Source organism: Pempheris klunzingeri, chromosome 23, assembly GCF_042242105.1.
Source record: "Pempheris klunzingeri isolate RE-2024b chromosome 23, fPemKlu1.hap1, whole genome shotgun sequence".
Taxonomy (NCBI): Eukaryota; Metazoa; Chordata; class Actinopteri; order Acropomatiformes; family Pempheridae; genus Pempheris; species Pempheris klunzingeri.
Genome location: NC_092034.1, coordinates 5,394,896 through 5,417,373, shown reverse-complemented (window position 1 = coordinate 5,417,373; position 22,478 = coordinate 5,394,896). Strand labels below are relative to the sequence as shown.

General features: G+C 42.9%; 2 protein-coding genes across 5 annotated transcripts in view; both read right to left on the bottom strand.

Annotated features, from left to right (window-relative positions):
• Positions 1 to 4,518, bottom strand: part of LOC139222889 (phosphofurin acidic cluster sorting protein 1-like) — a 55,594-nt gene extending 51,076 nt beyond the window's left edge. Inside the window, exon 1 of the mRNA XM_070854787.1 lies at positions 3,940 to 4,518. Coding sequence (XP_070710888.1) covers positions 3,940 to 4,094 — 155 coding nt within the window. The 5' untranslated portion in view covers positions 4,095 to 4,518. The remainder of the gene's footprint in view (positions 1 to 3,939) is intronic.
• Positions 4,519 to 9,756: 5,238 nt separating this feature from the next.
• Positions 9,757 to 19,093, bottom strand: sf3b2 (splicing factor 3b, subunit 2). Of its 4 annotated transcripts, none has more exons than XM_070854789.1 (22): positions 18,944 to 19,093; positions 18,466 to 18,512; positions 18,093 to 18,143; positions 17,101 to 17,334; positions 16,796 to 16,846; positions 16,392 to 16,488; positions 16,045 to 16,139; positions 15,759 to 15,867; positions 15,469 to 15,563; positions 14,844 to 15,074; positions 14,563 to 14,685; positions 14,394 to 14,474; positions 14,057 to 14,284; positions 13,790 to 13,939; positions 13,244 to 13,333; positions 12,651 to 12,758; positions 12,357 to 12,464; positions 11,987 to 12,129; positions 11,577 to 11,678; positions 11,004 to 11,103; positions 10,691 to 10,882; positions 9,757 to 10,117 (listed from the first exon to the last, which is right to left on the bottom strand). In XM_070854789.1, exons 1-22 carry the CDS (start codon positions 19,071 to 19,073, stop codon positions 10,046 to 10,048), a joined length of 2,637 nt encoding a protein of 878 aa, XP_070710890.1. In that variant the 5' UTR covers positions 19,074 to 19,093; the 3' UTR covers positions 9,757 to 10,045. The 4 variants fall into 4 exon arrangements, with proteins under 4 accessions (XP_070710890.1, XP_070710891.1, XP_070710892.1 ...); XM_070854790.1 differs by having other exon boundaries at positions 15,469 to 15,560; XM_070854791.1 differs by lacking the exon at positions 16,796 to 16,846.
• Between the last annotated feature and the right edge of the window lie 3,385 nt (positions 19,094 to 22,478).

The window sequence follows — 22,478 nt, the reverse complement described above, 5'->3', positions numbered from 1 at the left end:
CGTGATTGTCAAAAGCAAAGCAACCACAACTTGCAATTTCCCCTAAGATTAAATGGAGCCATTCAACCTAAACGAGGAGAGCCGAGTTCTCCTTTTAGGGTTGTTTCTTTGACCACAAGAGGAAAACCAGTAGCTGATGACCAGTGTTTCACAAGTGCCAAAATTAGAAAAAATTCAAGAGCATGTATACATGTTATCCTAATCATGTTGTGAGGCCCTTAAAATCATCTCCCAACCCTCCGGGAGCGTCTGGAGATTAAACATACTCCACTGTTGAACTCTCTCTGTGAGTCTACCAACACCTGCACATTAATTCTAACGTCATATCTTATTTATGTATTTCAAACACAAACAGATTTGTAAAAATCAACAATGTGGGCTTCCAGAGGGAGTAATCTGCTACTGTTTGAATTTAGGAGCTGGCTAGAAGCTAGGCTAGCTTTTCCCCCCTGCTTTCATTCTTTATGCTAAGCTACGCTAATCGCTTCCAGCCTCTAGCTTCATACTTAACCCACAGATGTGACATGACAGCGGTTGCTACCCAACTTTGGGGTCGGGAAATCTGAGGAATTTAACACGACAGGAAGACAGAAAATCCTTTCGATTGATTGTGGCTGTGCAGCAAAACTAAAGTGACAAGCAATGTTACTTTTGCAGCTGAGTAATTAGTAAAGAAATGAAATGACTTTTTCAGAAACTAACGTGTAATAACTTGCTCAACACGAGTCACAGGCAGCCGATGCTTCATTTGAAGGGCTCACATGCTAAAAAAAAAAGCTTTATGGTTCCACACTCCTTCCTATATATCTGTGGTTGCTGCTCTGGAAAAAAAAAAGATTTCCTACTGTCTTCTGGTGTGGAAGTCACTTTCAAGCACAGCGCCAGCATCCCTCTATGGACCTGAGTCATGGGACTTTCCACTTAGCTCTTTAAAGAGACCTTTAATAATGCAAGGCGATGAGCTCTGCGACAGGGCCCATTCCTGGAATACCTGAAGCAGAGTAGCTGCACAAGGAGGCCTAAACTAACCTCTGCTGGATGCTGGAATCCAAACCATTTGTGGTGTGAACAATGGCAGGCAGCATTGACATTCCACCTGACAGCAACACTAAATAATCCTGAGAACTGCTAATCTTTAGTCACGATACACTCCGAATGAACGTGGTGAAGCTTCCAGTCTGGCAGAGGAGCTACTGTACTCATCAGTGGGATTATCTGGCTGCAGAAAATGACGGTTTCATCCCCCGCGGTGAGGCAGAGCAACCGGTGAACCGAGCAGAGGGGATGTGTGTCGATGACACTGCAGAGCCCCAAAGAGACAGCGGAGAGAGGAATCACCCACTACGCCACCCTGAAAGAGCCAGTTTGGAGCCAGAGAAATGATTTATTCCACTCCAGTGAGGAGTAGAATAGAAGGTCAGGAGGGCTGAACACAGAAATGACCTCAGAGGCGCTCACACAATGTCGATGGATATGAGGAAGGGTGGAGCTGATTTCAGATGGCTGCTTTTCTGTGCCCTTCCAAACAAACATTCCTGGTTGCTCGTATTTGAAGATGGATACGGTGAAATTTTACTCATGACTGCTCAAACCGCTGATAACATCTCTCACTCTTGCATGTTTACTTTTACTACCGAGTAAATGTGACCAAGCTGCCACAAAACAAACACTCCTCGGTTGACATGTTTGGTACTTTTCAATGTTTTGCTACAAATTGGGATTTGGAGCAGGCAGCTATGTGCATGTTTGTGCCTGCCAGGGCAAATTCAATCCACAGTGCTGCGTAAACAGCATACCAAGTGGCATTTTGGGTAGACAGGAAGAGGTTAGAGCGACAACACCTCAGCTAGAGGGGGGAAGTTCGCAGTCCTGCTTGCAGCAGCAAAGATTAAGCAACAAGAAGCGAACAGGCTACATTCAGCTGACTGCAAAGCATCATCAGGACTGTATTTCAGTCTATAGCAGATGCAGGTTCTTCCAGCTCTGGAAGATTAGTTGTCGGCACTGCCTCTGAAGACTTTCCGACTGCCTGTGCCTGTGAGAAATCCTATTTAAATGTAGATGACAGAGCCGCTGCTTCTTCTCCCATCTCCCAGTCTCATCCCCCTTTTTTCTGGCGCTGTGAGTGTCTCTCTCTCTCTGTGTTGCTGCAACTGCAGTGAAATCGAAGACATTTGACGGACCGTGACGGCTGCTGGAGAAAAAGCCCAAAAAACATCCACAATTACATTTCCGAGCACGACGCCAAAATATTCTAAATCGGCTGTGGATGTTAGCGCGTGAACACAAAGAGGATGATAATCCGCATCTCCAAAGAAAGGTCAGGAGGGAAAAGTATTTTAAATGTAGGCTAACAATGGATGTTTTATTCATGTGGGCTGTTCAAAAATATAGATCCAGGACTGTATCTTTTATTGACAAGTGTGTGGTGCACGCACGCACACTCACTCACACACACCGCCAAAATGTTAAGAAGCAAACCATACCCTTGAGGCTTTGCTCCTAACCCAGTAAAGCCCCAAAGCATTCTAGAAAGCAGCATTAAGATGTCAGCATGTGAGCTTTGCATGATGCTTTCACCAGCATGCTTTATTCCCACTAATTGCTTTCAATAACCCAAACATCTGAGCTCAGCTGGAGGGCCGCAGTTCAGCATTCTGACGAGAAAAACAACACAATTTATGGGCAAAACTAAAAAATAATCCAGGAGGAAAAGTTGCAGATTTACAAGCTTTTTCCTTTTGTTAAAAAAGATAAAAAAAATAAATCACTTTCTGCAAACAACAAATGTCTGGTAATGCGGTGCATCCATCGTTAGCTCTCACACTGCACGCTTCGCCGAGGCTGTGAATCACATGAGCGGCACTTCAGTCACAGCGGTTAACCTTTGACCTTGGATCTAACTCATGACCACGGTTATTACCACGGCATCATAAATGCAACAGGACACACGTCAGCTGGAGCACATACATGGGCATCGCATCCAATATGTGTCTTTTCACGCGGATGAAACTATCACAGGTCACACAAGCAAGTGCATCTGCCTCCGTCAGCAGCGCCGCATATGGTACACGCCGGCCCTGCTGAATCCCTCTACAAGCCTGGCTGTTGAGCCTTTCAGTCGAACAAAGACACCCACTTGAATGTCTTTGTTTGGGACTCCGCTAAGGTGGACGAGGTGCCTTCGCCTGCTCTGACCTTGCTGCATTGTCCACATGACCACACATGACAACTTCCAGCGCTTAAATCAACCTTAAATCATCAACATGTCAAGAAAACAGGCCAAACATTTGACTGAAAATGATTCATTTCATCTCTCCTGCATTCCTCTTCTTCTTCAAACCAATATATCACAGCGCCTGGTGTTGCAGCTGTATCACGTATGGAAACAAAATGCCCCTCTGTAGTTGCAGTGACAGTCTGCAACCCAATGCCTCATCAGTCTCTGTTTCTGCATTGATCAGGTGGGCAACAACTGAGGCTATCCACTGGGGAAAGTCTGCAGCTGCCCCAACACAGCCTTTATTAGTAGAAAAGATAACCAGGGGAGATGCCTGTGTGTGTTATCAGTTACACTGGGGTTGTAAAAGCTACCGGGTAATGATTATTTAGGTGAACTAGTGGTGGTCAGGCTGGGGTACGAGGACCTCCTAGGGTCCTGGATGGGCTAAAAACGGGTAAACATACAAATTAGAGGAAGTAAAGGGGTATCTAATGGTCTAAATGTGACCTTCTAGCATGTTAACAGCAATAATCCTATCACATGAGGTGATAATCTTTTCAAACAGGCACCCATGGGTGTTTGTCTTTTAAATTCCCCAGTGTAAACACACTGACTGGGTCATTTCCCATTCACAACCACCCACAAAAATGACAAGTCACGCTCACCCCCCCCACCCAACCTCACCCCACCCCTACCAATCCACCCTCCTCACGTACCTCGGCACACAGCTGGGTGAGGAGCGGTCCACCTCCCAGGTAGCGTACAGGTTCATGTGGACCGGCCGGTTGGAGGTGATGCTGACCGGCTTGGAGGGCTGCATGTGCGGCGAGGGGACGCCCCCAGTCCGCGGGAGCCCTCCTCGCTCCGACATGCTGGAGGCTGGAAGGGGGCTTTCAGACTGGGAGGAATACCCGTAGTAGTCTGGCTTCTCCGTGTGTGTGTGTGTTGTCTTTTCTTTTCTTTTTTCTTTTTTTGTGTGTGGTGCTCCTCCTCCTTCCTTTGCCTTATTTTCTCAGGCTACTGGCGGTGCAGATGCGTAAAACGCTCCTGTGCGCAGCTCAGGCGGAAAGTTGGTCAGTTTGGAGCTGCTGGCCGCCTGGTTGTGGAAGCATTGCGGTCGTCGGGGTTTGGACCCGAAGGCAGGCGGCGGATCCCCGCGTCCGTCTCTCCGTCTCGGCGTCCTCTCTCCGTCCGTCCGTCCGTCCGTCCGTGCGCCTCGGCTCGGCTCGGCTCGGCTCTGCTCTGCTCTGCTCGCTGCGCGCTGGTTGGTCGTGTTTGTCGGTGCAGGAAGCGGAAATTTCTCTCGCCGAAGTCGCACAATGAGCAGAGAGAGACGAGCTACGCCTCTTCAGCCAGAGGAGGGAAGGCAGGAGAGAGAGAGAGGGGGAGAGAGAGAGAGAGGGAGGGAGGGAGAGAGGGAGGCTGGCCAATAGTGAGCTGTGTTTATGCTACTGTGTTTTTTTTAAATGCTCACTTCCCATGTTTGAATCTATTCTGAAATGTACCACATGTATGTCCTAGTGCTGTACAGTGTGTTGGTATGTATGTTTATTTTATTATTATAATAATTTGTATTTATTTGTACAGGCTGTACTTATATTACATGTGTGCTTCTTTCCCACAGTCATAAACAAAAATCAATCAACTAATGTTTTACACACTTCTGCTGCACTTTTATATCATTTATTTTTATATTTATTATTTATTTTTCAATACATAGAATGTCATGTCTTGTGTTTTTAATGTGTTTATGCTGGAAATGCATCTCTTGAGTGTATTTTTTTTATCTTTCTGATTCTGATTTCTGAACTATTTGACCTCTGAGCCGTTGGAGTTTATTCAGCTGAACTGTAAGACAAATTTTAGTTTTTTGAAAATTTGAATTTATTTGATGTTATTTATTTACACAGCTTATTATTGTCATTTATTTTTGATTTTTCATTATTTTTTCATTTGTGGTTATGCTTATAATATTTTGTGTATTTATCATTCTTATTATTACCAATACAGATAAGCATAAATATATATTGGCATTATACATAATAGTATACATTATTTATATTATATATGCTTATCGTTTCAATTGTATATTTTCTATTTCTTAATGTAACATATAGTGTATAGTGTACTGTACAGTACAGTATATCCTCCGTACTAATGTATCTATGGTTATGCACATAAACAAATTTGAATTTGAAAATAAAAGAAAACCAGAGTTGCCTTGTGAACTTTGACTCCATGAATTAGTAAGATGATCCCTTGTGAAAAAAAGACATCTCACATTGACATTTTAGTCAATTTGTTTAATACAATATCAAAGCAAACTCTCTCACACAGGAACACAATACGTAGTCTGATGCTTTACTGTGGATCAGTAGGGGTATATTTGTGAATTGCTCTATTTTAGGCTCATGTGGTGGACTGAGTGGAGTCTCAGGTGCTGCCGAAATGATTCCCATTAGTCATACACACATGCAAACTCACACACTCACACACACACACACACACACACATGCACAGACACACTCACATTCACACCTTCTTTCAGCCAGCAAGCAAACAGACAAAGGTGTAGAACCGGTTACGCTCTGTGAATTCAGCTCCCTTTCATTTTATACTTGTTGACTCTTTCTCTGTCATATGTGACAACTCGACATGTGGAGGGAAAACCCATCTTTTAATGATGAGGAAACATTGTGCTTATTTCATACCGGTCTGATTATGAGGTAAAAATGAAGTATGCATGTTGTGTCACGGTGTCATTTGGATCTATCATCAAAACACACATAATTGCTTGTGTGCCACGTATGTTTCTTCTTGTGTTTATCTTCTAATCACCAACTGGAAGCAACACTTCACCCTCTGAAACAGGTGCCGTGTCCGCACCCTCAGGTGACAACGGCAGGCCTGTGATTGTAATCTCTGAATCTGAATATGGATCAGAAGGTGACCTAATCGCTCTGCCAACGTCACAGCATGGCTGGCTGCCATCAGACTGACGTTTCCATGGGCAGATTATCACAGCTGTCAGCGGGGCTTACAACAACATTATGTGCTTGAAATGTTCGTGGACAGTTTCCAGACATGTGCGCTGCCGCTGCAGTAACCACTGGTTGTAATGATGTAACACGAAAGCAGCGAACAGCTAACGGCGTTGTATGTTTGTACAGAACGTTCCCTCTTTAACTTCTGTCGTTTGTTCATATCAAATCATATCAAGTCATCGCTCACGTCGATGCTTCGTTCTGGCTCTGCAGAATAAAATGGCACTGATTGCTGGAGCGAAAACATCTGCGACTACAAAAAATGTTTTGCTCCTTTTCTGTTCCAATCAAAACTACTTGAATAATTAGTTTAAGTGTTTAACACACACACACACCCTTGGAAGCAATATGAAGGCAGCCCTGTTGGGACCTGTTGGGGGCAAAATTGAGCTGATGGGTCCTTTAAGTCGCCATTCCTCTGTCTCTTTGTGCAGTCTTGTGTAACTTACTATATTATCTGGAACTGCATCTGGGTTACTGTCTAAATCCAGGTTTGTTGTGTGGTACTATGATTAAACGTAAATTAATCTAGACATGTGCACCATACAATGAATAATAAAGGTCCTCTAGACTTTAAGTCTTTAACATTTTAGGAGGCAGATATTGGACAACATTGAAGCCACATCTACATATAACTGATGGTAAAAGGAAGCATTACATCGTCATTTGCATACTGGTGAAATGTTCTGGGATGTACTGGGTGCATGTGCGATAAAACGGATAAATCACCTCAAGTGATGTCACTCGAGGCAGTGCAAGCTGGGGCTCAAGTTTGAAAGCGAAAACAACATGGAGGTGTGGAGTTAGAAAGAAGCCTGCTCCTCACCACTGCTTGAGGCCAGCAGCATGCGGTTACAGTAGTTGGTACTAGCATAAAAATCTCCACCTGACCTGTCGGCGGTCGGTTGTATTGTGGGTAATGTAGGCGCCAGGTTTTGACAAGGACAAGGAACGTGTGGAGTGAAAAAAAGAGATTATTTCTGGTCCTGCTCCACTGATTTTTTTTCCTTTTCTATCTTTTTTTCTTGTCCATCAAATAATTGTGCACATAGCCCCTTTAAAATGGTGAACAGTCATTTTAACAGTGTGGTTTTTGGACAAATTAAAGACAGGGAATTTAAAATGTTAACATGTTAGTTTTATTGGTGGCATATGGACGTTGCTACAGTTACTTAATTTTACTTAAGTAATGAATAATACCTTTAATAAATCAGTGCAGGTAGCTGATTTGTTGGGCCTATTTAATCCTAGTATGGCATGCTGTTTGCATTTGCCAGCAGTTCTGTGTTTTTAATAGTGAGCAGCCAGTGTATTAGATGTGTTGAGACTGTTTCATGCTCTGATGAATGCAGGTTCAAACCTTTTGGCAAAGCCCATCATGTACGCCAGAGAAGAAACTCCAGCTAAGGGAAACAAAAGCTCACATCAGTGGCTCCCTCTCAGATTAAAGGAGTGCTAATCAGTGAAATCAGTTTAAAACAGTGCAAACTCTCTTCTTGGCTGGCTGTCCCCGGCCGCTCTGGATAATCAGCCGGATGACTTTGACACAGAGCAAACCCCTGCTCTTTTTAACACGCTTTTTTCCTGCCATTGATAAAGAGATTAGAATCAAGCAGATTAAAACAGGGTCACGGGATAATCCTGGGTTACTTTTTACACAGCGCCTTAAATCTGCCAGGTCTGCGACACTGGACGTGCTCCAAAGCCAATGTCAAAATCAATCGAGTTTTTTACCATCTTGTTATGCAATAAAGATCTACTGTGGCTATTTTCATACATTAACAAAGTATCATGCAGTGTCTGCAACAGACAGTATAATTCAGATAGGAGTTGGTAAGATGATTTCTACTTCTCTCTGTGTTTGCTATATTTGGCAAAATACACCTGTTCATATATAGTACGGCTTCCACTGATGATTACTCTAATTATTGATTCATTTCTTGTTAATCGTATACGAGAAAATCAGATAATAGTGAAAAATGCCCATTATAACTTCACTGATGAACAGTCCAACTAATCATCTTTTATTCTGCATATTTCACCTGCACATTGTGATTTGTGTTGAAATCAAAATTCAGTGTAATCTTATAATTTTTAGGTGTAATTTAGGCGTGAAAGACGAGGAATGTTTAAATGTTGATTGCAGAAATATACAGTAGCAATAACCTAGTTGGACGGTGGGCAGCGTCATTACAGTCCCATACTGCACCGATGAGAGCGCTGGCATGCAGAGATGAAGATGCTTACATGCCAGGAGATGATGTCATTTAATCCAGAATGGGCACATGTCCCCGCCACAAAGGTGTCACTGTGAAGCATTTTCCTCATCAATAATCATTATAATAATAATAACTGTAATACCTGCCACAATCATCATCAGTTCCTAACCAGCTTAGGTAGCTCTTTATTATTGGCAGGATATGCACACTGTATTTTTAACACAATAAAAGCCTTTGAATTTGAACAGACTGTTGCTGTGTGTGTGTGTGAGCATGTGTGCTGCTGACCAAGACAACATGAGGCTGCTGCAGCAATTTAGGTCACTGTGCTTCCAAGACAGGGAACCCGTTGGAGGTCCGCTACTGCCCCCTAGGTACAGAAACGTGGGCTGCAGCTTGTAATGCTGCAGTACAAAAGAAAGGAGTCCTCGTGTTTGTGAGAATTAATGAAACATTCCTTAAAAGTCTGATGCATGAAACTGTAGGCCCTCCTGCATGTGGTGCTCCCCTGATATTTTGGTCTGAGTGATAATCGCATCGGCGTTACCACAGCAACCAAGCTGGTGGACATCTTGGGTACGATCTTGGGTTTCCAACTGTTCTCCAATTACACCATAGAGGTTTTGAATGCAGCACATTTCCAGTAATACACAATATTTTCTTAATTGACATCAATTATGTCAATTACTCCGAGCAGTTACCAGGCAACAGGTGAGTCTCCGGGAAGTTACTGCTTCCAGCCAAGAAATAGTAACCCCCCTGTGGAGCAGTGGATGGTTATGACTAATATAAATCTTCCAACTCCTGCCAAGGAAGTGAAAAAGCCTGGATAAACTCCAATTTGTGTTTTTATTTAATTAAATATTAAGAGATTAGCCCAGAACATGACACAACTAGGACTCTATAGTTTCTGTCTTTGAGTTTCTTTGGGGTGTCAAGCTTGTTTGGACTTGGATCAGTCTCGACTGCAGCCCTGATCAGAATAAGCCTTAAAAACGCACTAAATGTGTAATGTGTGTAGTCATACAATGAAATGTAATTAAACCTCACATATACCCACAAAGGAGTCCACAGACACATTTCACTTCAGCATCCTAAATGGTAGCTAGGACCTTATCGTACCAGCACAGAGCTCCTTTTCAGCCTGTAATCCCTCTGCTTGTGACTCAAGAAGCTGACTCAGGTCATCTAATGTAGATGAGCACTTAAATGCAAAGGAATCAAATGAAATGAAGACCTGGGGCAGTACAGTTATGACCTTCGTCACTTTATTTACAAAAAAAACAGAGAAAAAAAAACAAAACATGGTTGCAGTGAAAAATTACCAAGACAAAATGTAGAGTCAAACGGAGGAAGTACACCAACGATTACATGAGATGCGTCACAAAAGCATCGTCTATTCATAGTTTTAAAAAAGGAACAAAAACATGTGTTTGCTGCTACTGGTCTAACAGATGACTGGTGTTGCAGTCCGAAGTTAAAATCTGAGTACGGCTCTTCCTCTCTCACTTCCTGTTGTGGCTCTTTCTCTTGCAGCGCTTCGTCTCGGTGTTTCTGCTCTAGAACTTGAACTCTTTGTACTTCTTGGCGCCGCCTCGTGTGTCCTGTGGCTGGGCCTTCCTCTTTTTTTGCTGTCGGGTGACGAGTGGGTGGGGGGGGGGAAATATGGGGCCATTAATATTCAAATATCACCATCAAGGGAACACTGAAATGACCATGAAGCAGACCGTATTAACGGCCCCTCAGCTTCCTCTAGTGTACAAATAAAGTTACATAAGCAGTGATCAGTTTGTCATGCTGGGCTTTAATATGACCGTGTGTTATTGAGTTTAAGGAAAATGTGTTTTCTTGCCTTTCAGTACAACTGAACACTGCAAATGTTAAGTTAATATTAACTGAAAATGCATTAAGTAATAAAAGCACAAGGTACATTAGCTTACAATAGCTTTTGAATGCAACTGAATTTGAACCAGTGTTTAAAACAATCACACTTGAGGTCCGACAGCGTGAGCCCAACTTTAGATGCTTTAATCTTCGGATTTCTATTGAATGTGCTGTAACTTCTCTTGAAACTGTATTTAGCTCCTCCTGCAGCTGGTAACATGTGTATATGTTGAAATACTAGGTGTTTTATCAATCAGCAATCAAGAAAGAGTACATATAATCATATGAAGGAGGACTTGAAATGTAATAATAGCCTGTACCTTCTGTTTGGCAGCGTGCTCGGCCACCATGTCGCTAAAGTCCTCTTTCTCCACCTGGGCCTGCTGCTCTCTGACGTGCTCCTCGTACTTCTGCGTCATGGCCATGGGGTCCAGCTCCAGCTCTTCTGGGGCCAGGGCCACCTCTACGCCCTGAGACTCCTGCCCTCCGCCCGCCTTACGGCCTGCCGTGGCCTGAGGACAGCAGAGAGGAGGAGAGATTTAAGGCACGGCATTGCAGCATTTCATTGTATTCGGACACATACACCCGCCCACACACACAGGCATATCTCAGGCTCCAATAGAGCCGTCTTACCCCCGACACGTCGTAGATGTGCGTTGAGGCCATCATGGCTGCTCCTACGGGGCCAGTTCGTCTCTCTGGGAGCACCGTGTACAGCTGTGGCGTCTCATTTCTATGAGCACAACAGCATGATCAAACCGAGACAACAGGAGCGTTTTAGCTGATACTGAGTTGTTACTAATTTTCTATCCAAAATGAGAAAGTTTCAAAAAAAGGAAAATGCCATTAAATTATTGTTGATTACACACTAATGTGGTTGGCGGTCACTTCCAGCTTTGACATTAGCTGTTAACCTACACTGACCCTTAGAGGATCGTATGAAATATCAAAGACAATCATATTTATTTTGCATAATAATAATATCTTATATACAGCTGACTACTTCAAACAGATGGATATAAATAAAGAATGCTGCATTAATTATTTGATTCGTCATATTCTAAGCCCTTTGAGTAAACCCCCGAGGTGTAAATGCGCTCTCTGCTTCTAGCGTGTGGTGCACTACAGCAGCAGGAGCACCGCTGGTGGCAGTAAATGGGAAATTAAAACAGCAGCATTGCTGCGACAGCGCGGAGTGACACTCACCCATCCATGGCCTCCTCGATTTTCTTCTTCCTCAGCTCAATCAGCTCTGGGGTCTCCATGCCGGCGGGCACTGATGAGAAGCCTCCAGGGGTGATCAGCCCACTGAAACACACAAAATGAGACGTGATGAGTTCATCCATGCGTGTCCGTCTCCATGAATGCATTTTTGTGTACATGTAGGCAGAAGCCGCCTCGGTCGTCCACACATACAGAGACAGTTAACAGGCGAGTTGTTCTTATAATTACATGATAAGTTATGGTAATGTCATTAGTCTGTGTGCCTCTGCTTTGATACTGTGATGAAACACTGCTACCAAAATAGAAAACTTATTTTGGAAAGAGATCTCTTCAAGATTCATTTTTCATGACTTCTTGATTTAAGTGTTGACCACAATTTGCACGTGGAGTACCTGTCTGCCGGTGTGAAGAATCCAGTTTCGTCTGGTTTCTCCTCGTCGCTCTCCTCCTCCTCCTCTTCCTCTGATGACTCCTCGTCTGAAGGTTCCAGTTCTCCCCACGGTGCGTGGTCCACCTCCTCCTCCTCCGCTTTGGCCTGATCAGAAATAAAGATTTATTCATCCAAAAGCCCCAAAGTTAACTGTCTGAATGTAAGACACATGACAAGTGAAACTGGACACGCAAATACTTGACAAGTCATTTTTAAAGTAATTTTTGGTTGCTTCATTGGATTACATTTAAGAAATGACTGCATTTGTTTTGTTTACTTTTATGCACATCTTTCATGTTACACGAGATTTATAGTGTGTGTGTGTTCCTGACCTGGAAGTCTGCAGCATTGGTCCCAAACACGTCACCGTAAAGAGGTTTGCCCATTTCATCTACTGGCGGCTTCCCCCAGCCTCCGGCGTGGTAACCAAATGTACAGTTCTAATAGGCAGAGGAAGAGGAGGAGGAGGAGGAGGATGAAGGTTAACACAAGAAGAACAAAAATTTAACACACTGACACACAAACAGATCACCTTTGTTGTTTGTGGGTGTCAAATCTAGAAAACAGTTTGCACAGTTGAAGCAAACAGAAAAACAAATGGAATCATGGAGTATTTGCCCTCTTACGTCTGGGATGGGGGAGTTGAGTCCAGGGATCTTGAGGTTGGGGTAGGAGGGCGGGGGGCCGTACCTCTGCATGGCTATCAGCCAGGGAGGAGGCACCTTGTGGGCGTTCTGGGGAAAAGAGACACTGGCAATGTAAGCTCCAGATAACTTTCTTGCTTGATGGCTTAAAGTAACAGAGGATCCCTGAAATAGCAGCAAAGCCAAAACTAGTCTATTTGGATGCTTTCTGGAATACTGGGTTAATTCTCTGAGGGTTTACTTGAGCTAAAACTATGTTCAACATTCATTTATCTATGTCAACTGTTGTTACAACTGTTGTTACATACAGCAGTAACAGGCAGAGCGACACAACAGGATATCAGGGAGAGTGACATAATAACAAGGATAACACCACAATAAGTACGTACGCATATACTCCCAGGAGCAATTAAGATATTTTTGACACACCTGGAATCTCATACAACTTGAGATATACCGTCTATGGTCATATTCGTGTGTTTCGCAAGAGAAAATTCACTTCAATTCATTTTACGGCTTTGCTGCCTGAATATTTGCTCTGTAAAGTCAGAAGACAGTGTGAGTGTGGGTCTTACTGGTCCAACGGGCATGCCCAGAGCGATGCGCAGCTCATCGGACAGATCACCTGGCTTCTTCTCTTTCAGGCGGGTTTCAAACTCTTTACCCTGTGTAAAAATAACACACACACATAGGTCACTTGGTAGGCATTTTAAAACAGGCTGCAGCACTGACTGCCATGGAGCAATAATAAGAAAAAATTTATTCTAACAGTATTAAAATTAGAGGCGTTAATAATTAACCTTTTAGCTGACAATAAAAATATATATATATATATATATATATATATATATATATATATATATATATATAAATATTATATTGCCAAAAAGTTAAAGAACATTAATATTGCTTACACTGTATTTTTATAATGTAGACAGGCAATATAAGACAAAAAAGTACAGAGTAAGTACAGTGATTGGTAATTAGGGTCAGCAATCTGTCAGAAAAAGATTAGCATCCCTCGTTAGAATTTAACACCGTCTTCCCACATAACGAGGAAGATTTTAGTCAAAAGGTAAGACAAGCGCGAGAATGTGTTCAACGTCTCAAGGATCCCGTACCTCGTAATAAAGGTCTCCGTGGATGGTGAGTTTGGGTTTGATCTGCCACTTGAAGAAAGCATCGTGGAGCTTCTGGTAGTCGATGTCGATCTTTCCCATCTTGGGACGAACCTTCTCCCTCATTTTGGTTTTCATGGTTTTGGCGTCCTCCTGTAAACACAAAATGAAAAAAAAAAAAAAAATGAAGCCATGTCCGCACGCTCTTTTTGAAAACAGAAAAGCTGAAAGTAGCGGCCGCATAATGACCAAAAGTCACTGCTAACCCACCTTCTCCTGCAGGGCCTCCCTCATCTCCTGGATACCTGTTTTCTTGATGAACTCAGGCAGCTCAAAGGGAGGCTTCTCTATACCCCTTTTTCCCTGCAGATACTTTCTTTTGAAGCACCAGTGGCGCGGCACCGGCACCGTGTTCCTGGTGGCCTTTAGGTGGACCAGCAGCTTGGGCTCCTGGGCCGTCACATCGTGCATCTCCACTACATCTGGACGAGCCACCAGCTGGAGCAAAGAGGCAGGAACAGAAATGAAAGGTTACGGATTGCACTAAAACTCTTTTTAGACTCACAATTGTTCTAATATTGTGATCATGAATATTAATTCTGTTTACCTGTTTGAGTTCAGCCACTGTCAGCCTGTTCATCCTCCTCAGCTTTTTCTTTGAGAGTTTAGGAACATCTGGTCTGATGTCCTGTACATGAAAAACATTTGAAATGTTTGACACATAAAAACCAACAGGATCTTTGTTCTGTCTTGTGAACAGGTGGAAGGACTCAGACCTCATCGCTGTCGTCGCTGTCTTTTTTCTCATCCTCAAATCCCTTTTTCCGCAGCACGGCCGTCTCCTGCTTCTCTGCCTTCTCTGGCTCCTTTTCCTTCTCTTTCTTCACATCATCGGTCAGCTAGAAGAGGAGAGGAAAAGCGGCATTACAGCAAAACAAAAGCAAATGCCATTATGCCCAGACAAAACAATACTCACACGTCATTCCAGCCTTTTGCGGAAGGGAAATGAAAAAATATTTCTATGCAGTACAGTAATTAAATAGTGCCCCGTAGTCACCTTGAACGCCTCAAAGATTCTCTTGAAGAAGATGTAGTTGGGGTCGTAGATCTCCGGCTCCTCTGTGACGTACTCGATCTCCACCTCGGACTCCTTCTCTTTGTCTTTGTCCTTCTCCTTGTCCTTATCGCTGCCGTCATCCTTCTTCTGCTGCAGCTCCGCCTGCTCCTTCTTCTCCAGGGCTCGCTTCTGCTTGCTCTTCTTCTTGCGGTTTCGGCGCCTGCGGTTTTTCTGGAGGGAAGGTTGAAAAAAAAAAAAAAAAAAAAAATCTGAATTCTAATAACTTCAAAATATTTATTAAAATGTGAAAAAGTTGTCCCTTTATGAATCACTTCGTATCATGCACTTGTTTTTCTCTACAACACAGGGAGTACAATCACAGGGCTTATTTTGGGTGCAAATATGAATGCACAAAGAGGACTGACTCAGTTTAGGTTCTGTTTTCACATCAACAACACATTAGCCCTATGAATGAGATGTGACTCAAATATCCAAGATGATCTTCTGAAGCTGAATAATGCATCAGTAGAGTTCTTTAGCAACAACAACAAATAGCTGAAATATCCAAAGCTGTGCCTTAAAGCTGCTTCGCATTAAGACAAAGATGTTGTGAGGAGAGACTTACATCTTTCTTAGATATCTGGCCGTCATCGTCTTCTGTCTCAGACATGACGGGTGCAGAGTTGTCCATCTCTGCTGCCTCATCATCGTCCTCTTCTCCTGAGAGGAAGAGAAGACAAACAGAAACAGACTTATCAGATTAGAAAAGTTAATACTAACACACGGAGTCTCGAACTTTCCAGTGGACAAATATTCCAGTAAAACACCGAGTAATATTTATCCTCTTCAGCTTGCAGACCAGGTGTCAAAGTCCATTTTTCCTTTGTCAATCAGAAAAGATGCGGCTGCACTGACCTGTGGGGTCGGTGAGCTGCTCCTGTCGGATCTCCTTCAGCTGGAGGATCTTCTCCAGAGCTTGAGGGATCTTGGGTCCACTGATGCTTACCTCCTCGCTTTGCCAGACCTGGAATACAAGCACAAAAAAAACAAAAACCTGTGTTAACGAATCTAGCACAACCGCATGGCACACAAGAATGTAGCTCATGGTAGTCTCCTTCAGATCCTACGAAACCGTGTCTGAATTTAAAACATGTTTCATGAGTTGTGTCTAAAGCTAATCACCAGCAGTGTGTTTGCTTACCTCTCTGTTATCTTCTCCTGGAGGAGGTGGCACTCTCTGTTTCTGGGTCGGCATCATACTGACACCAGGAGGCAGCGGCCCACGAGGATCCAAACCTACAAGAACAGACCGTATGCAGCGCATAAAGGTTCGTCATTTAGTTGATTGTGGTATTAAAAATGAAGCCCTAAAACCTCACTGAGACCTCAAGACCTCTTATAGAGTAAAAAAAAACACTGTCATTCTCTCATTTTTTACGTTGTGGCTTCAGCAGAATGAAACTGTGATATAAAAATAACTTATTATGGGTAAGGTAATGTTCAGCTGGAGTAAGAAATCTGAATAAAGTCACTACATCATCGACATACCTCTTATTGTGCTGACAGAGGGCATGGACCTGGGCCCCGGACTCTGCTGCATCTGGGCCATCTCCTGCTGACGCTCCTGTTCAAGCAGCACTGCAGCCTAATATATGAGAGGGGAGAGGATGTGGACTCAATACATGGTTTAGGAAAAGGAGAAGAGTTAGGGTGTAAAAACAAAGGATGCCCAAACTGCTGTGAAGAGATAACTACATTGTGATTAAGAATGAGTTGCACAAAAATGGTGTTTAAAGATATTTGTGACTCAAAAGTGAATTATACACACAATTGGATCATTTCCTCAAACAATTTGTATTTTCAAATATTTAAATGTGAAATAAAGCTCAATCTGCTAATCCAATAAATCTATGCGACTTTATTTAAGAGGGGAACTATCCACATTGTCTCACCCTTTTCTGCTGCTCCAGAAGATCCTGTTCATCCATGACACGGGGATCACCCTGTGATACACAGAAACTACTAATGACTGAGGAAAAGTCAAAAACTAACTTCTAGTTAGTACTATCTGGCCCTGCACTTTGTTTCAAAAAGCAGAAAGTCCTTGTCGCATTGCTCTGTAGTGACTGAAGCTTTGGCAGCGGTCAATTTATATTAGATTCTTCTATCCTATGCAAATATGTTTTATAGAATTTGCAAAGCTACATGCGGCTAGTGGATTACTTAGTGAATGACCCTGTAGCCATGTCTGCCTCACCTGCTGCTTGGCTCTCTCCTCCTGCTGCAACACCATGGCTGCTCTCTGCTGAACCATCTTCAGCTGATCGTCCTGCGACAGGCCGGGAGGGGGCAGACCCGGGGGCTCCATCCCCATGTGGATGCCGGGCGGAGGAGGGGGTCCACCGGGCATCATGCTCATAGCCTGGAGCATGCCCATACCTGGGGGCATGGGCGGCATGGGCATTGGGGGCATGGGCGGCATACCTGACATCTGGAGAGGAGGAGGAGGCAGACTGAGAGGAAGACCTGAGGTGGGAGGGTGCGAAGTGAACTGGCATTGAAGCTGTGAGGGAGGCTTTGTTCTTGTTGTTCATTCATTTCTATGACATGAATTTTAATGAGACTAATGGTTCAGTTTTCAAGTTGTATTATATTATAGTGTTATAGTTTCATAATTTAGTGTGAGAAATTGAGCCCCTCTTCTGTGTTAGTGAATAACATTGTGTATATTATCGCTTTAACCAGATACTACCAATCAACATCTTTAATTCCAATTTTGTCAAAAAAAGAGCCTTTGAATGTGACTACATATAGCCACAATGATGACGCCAGATGTTGAATTGCAGCATTTCTGGCACCAAAACTGCTCACAGTATCAGTATTTGCCTTAAATGTACAAACTAACAGAAGGGTTTTCCTTTAAAAATGGAGCAATGGTGCACCATCATACGCTGTAGAACCAGCGTGACACTTTCAAAATAGGGAGATGGAAGCAAATGTGTCATGCAATTTTAATAAACAACATTCGTTTCAGAATAAAATCACTACATCACACACATCATGTCCGCGAGATCTGGAGACATCCAACAGCAGTATGTGCGATCGCACTCATTTATTCATTCACATAATGAATTTCAACGTATAAAATACAAGAGCACTGTGAGAAAACAGCGCATAAGAAACTGTAATATACATATAAAGCGTTTCACGTGTTTCAGCTACGCTCTCCATTTGATACGTCACATTTACCTGAGAGCCCATTGCTTTGTCATCATTAGGTTTGCTGAGGAGGATCCCAGTCTGCAGAGAGAAACACACACACACACAAATGAGTGGATGCTTTCTCCTTCAAAGCCTTTTTGAGCGACAGTATCAGAGGCGTTGGTTCTGCATTGCTCCTTTAATTAGATTAGGTAGAGATCAGAGGAGTCAACACTTGCCTCTCTTCACAACTGCGTTTGTAGTGTTCATGGCCGAGACAAAACCTAACCTCTATCTAGACATGTGTAGTTGCAAGGTGGTCAACAAACATACAGGAAGCAGAGGATCCCTCACATGAACACATGGGGATTGATGGTACATGGTTGAAACTAAACAGCACCGACTTTGTGGTTATATTTACCTGAATCATGTAGCCCTTCAGTCTTTCAATCAGCTCCTCTCTGGGACCTAAAGAATGAAGAAAGCCTTAATAAAGACTCTTAGACTCTTCTGTCAACAGTGACCTTTCTATGAATGTACGCTGTGTTTACCTCACTAGCTAAAAGAGAAGTTGGCTAACGCTAACTCTGTTAAGTGCTAAACGTTACATTAGCCTTCACTGAAGTTAGCCTACAAGCTAAATCAACGAGCTACTTGCCCACAGGCCGGCACAAATGTTTTTAGTGCTACATTCAACATATTGTATTGGTTAATTTTTAGCGTAATTAGAAACTGGATATGTGTTTTAAAGAGTGTAAACACAACACAGGCCTTGCTGCAGCTCACTGCAACATAAGTGTTGCGTTTTGCTAGCTAGCGTTAGCAGCCGTCTAGCATCCTGCTAGCTAAACACGGGTCTTCTTCCAGGGCGCTCTCCGCCTTTCCCGGTCTTTTCTTACCCATCGTGGGCGCTCCCAGCTCCGCCAGCTTGGCCTGAAGCTCCGGGTGGCTCCATGCGTTCAATGCCGCGATAGCACTGCCTAAATCGGACGGAAGGGAATCGGTGCCCGGTGGTCCGTCGGATGCCATGTTGGGTTTTTCTGAATGGATCAACGGCGGCAGCGGAAGACACGCGACGTAAGACGAGTGCAAAGCATGATGGGAACTCTGGGTATTCTGCCGCACCACCTACTGGGAAATGAAGTCCGAAAGAAGGAACATCGTATTTACTGATTATAGCCTCTAGATGTCAGTGCTCTTCATTGAATATAGCATTGGTATATAACATTGGTAAAATAAAACATTCTATTATTGATTATTGATCACTTTTTAACTGAAAAAATCACTTATGAACGTAATCATAATACATTAGCAACAGAAATAACACATAGCTCGAGTTAGAAGAAGCATTCTTATTCATTACTTAAGTAAAAGTGTTAATACCACAATTGAGCTCCATTGAAAGTAAAATATATGTACAGTTTAAAATTAAATACTAACTTTTCAGCAAGCCAGTATTTTATTACTATTCATAATTATTATTGGCTTATTATTAGTGTAAGCAGCCTTTTAGTGCTGCATCTCGTCGAAATGTACCGCTGGGTAGTTTAAGAATATATCACATGTCAGCAGGTGATGATACTGACACTGCAAACATGGTGTTTGGATCTAAAATGTTTGTAAGCAGCAGCAGCAGCCCGTCAGTGAAGTGAGCTTTATGGTCAGTGGCCACTGCGCAGACGCACCGTGAGGGGGGCGCAGGAGTTTCAATATATCAGAGCAGGGCGTTTCTAAATAATAAGGTCTGCTGGCAGAGAGGAGGGGAGGGGACGGATCTGCTCTAAACATGGAAGGGAATAGCGAAAGCCAAGTTGCATATTGAATGTCCAAATATCTGCCTTTTAAAGGAAACACCCGACAAGGTAAAGATTACAATTCTTCCAACAACACATATTTGATTACACATTTGAAAATGCTTGCGTGAACTTTTTTGTTTGTTTGTGAGCATTGAGAATACTGTAACCCCTCATCTAAATCAACCTCTGCGCATAAAACGAGCCTCTCAACAACTCCCAGGACTCCATGAATCCGTGAACTGTGCACATGTGGCGCGGTTATTTGCGTAAAATCTGGAGTTATCACACGCGTTTTGGTCGGCAAGAAGCGCAACGTCACGGATCTGTCTTTGATGGGGGGTGAGGAGGAAAGAAACGGGTCGCTCAGCTGTTCGTGTTGGTCAACTTGGGAAAGTTGCAGTTTGCCAGCTGGATATTGTATCTCCTGTCAGGGACCACACCTTCCACCAGGACCACATGTTTATCTGTGTGAGCCATTTCACCTCTTCAACACTGAAAAAGAAATAAATAGATATAGAAATAGATGAATATACTCTGTAGTTTTTAAGCCTAGCTCCACATCCCACTTTGATGAAGCTCAGTCTGAGAGTCAGCATTTGTTCTCCACACTGGACACTGTGCGTGTCTAGTTTCTCTGAAGGTCTATTTATTTTTTTTTCAAAGCAAACACTTTGGATATTTCATTTCACAGTGTCTGGAATATGAACCCTGCATGCAGAAATACAGCACAGGCGGTCAGAGCACTAATGCTGGACCTCACACTCCCACAGGGGTTATTTAGTTTATAATGAGCATGTATTAAGTGTGTGTGTGTGTGTGTGTGTGTGTGTGTGTGTGTGTTTAAGCAGTCTGAGTAGACACAGACACAGCAGAGAATCAGTACTGACACATACTGTATTTGATGTTTGTATTGGTGTCAAAATCCTTGTGTGACTGCAGCTAAACTCACGTGACTCCTTAACTCTGCCTTTATCTTCCGTATAATCTTCCTCTAATGGCTGCACGACCCATATCATTTCTTAAATGACATAATAACAGTTGATATTGACATAATATATATGTAAGCTGATTCCTGCTTCAGTAACGGCACCAGATGACTCCGATCCTGTTTGTTTCATATGGCTGCAGCTCATTATGAGCTCTGTTATGGAGGAAATATCATGCTGGCGCCTTTGAAGTTATGTCAGTACATGCCTGTGACATAACACACAAACACACTATGTTATGGTTTGGATGCAAGCATACGTTTCCATACACTTGTTTCATTCACCTATCTGAATGGGCCCCAGCAGCGTCTCTGGAGCTCCGTGTTGTCAGACTGTAGCTGCTGGTGAAAAAGCCTGGAGGCTTTTCCCTCTGTGTGTCTGGACATGCGGTCTGCTGCTTGTCATTTCTCATAGATGTCATTACCTGCACTGAGGTGGAGGATCTGTGTGTGTGTGTGTGTGTGTGTGTGTGTGTGTAAGTGGGGTATGTAAGTGTATTTCACGTGAGGGGAAATTAAATATTCATTACAGCCAGACTGAACTCACGTGGGGGGAGAGTGCGCCCCGATAACACGCAGCAGAGATAAAAAACACCAAATGGTTTGGATGTTAGTGGAACATGCTATACTTCTGTTATGCGTTTTCTATTAATATCTGTTATTGAAGTAGTTTTAAAAACTGAAAAAACACCATTTACAGTAACTGTTTGCAGTCTGCTGGGATGGCAGAATTTCACTGTAATACAGTATGTGTGTTATACTATAGGTATTGGATCTGCAGTAATTATTGCAGTACAGTAATGACCATGGATTTATTAGCAACTGTAGAAGTAGTGTAGAAATTGCAGAAGTCATACTCTTAGTACTACACAGATTCAGTTATTTTCAAACTGAAACTGTGGTTTGTTGGTATGTGGTAGAAATTTAACCAAAAGTCATAGGTGTCTACATCTAACCCCATAAGTTTTACTGTCTTACTGGAGTTGTTTTCATGCGATGTAGGTGAAACTGAGTCCATTTTATGTTCTATTGCTCTTTGTATGATGATTTAAAGGCTTAACTGTCACTGACCTTTGGTGATCTCCTCTTGTTGGACAAAAGTTCTTGTGGCAAAAATGTATTCGTGTAACTGTCTGCAATGTTGCGTTTCATTTAAAAGAGTTGTGGTCTTTTCTGACAAGTGCTGCTTGCTGTATATTTGGTGTTTTATAAGCTTATGTGGACTAATATGTGGGCTTTTGTACAATATGACATAACCTTAGTTTTGCTATCACTGGCAAAGCAATACTTTTTTGATGAAACATAAAGGTATTAAGTTTCATAAAGTCAGTGGTAGCACATGTGTCTGTTGCCAGGGTTTCAGTAACAACACAAGTGAAAATAGCCGAATAGTAGAAATGGTTTTAGATTGAATGTAGTGGTGGGCAGAAGGAGTCATAGCTGTAGCTGTAGTAACAGCTATATGGACTGAGCTGTTCTTTCTAGTTATAGAAATTGTAAGGAAAACAGTGTTAAAAGCACTGAATCATACTCAAAGTCTGTAAAATTCTGCAGCAAACTTGGAAACCTGTTGTTGCAGCTACATGTTGTGTTCTCTGGCTCTGTGGGCAGGAACATTTTGTCAGTGGGTGAACTGGGCCGTTTTTGATGGGT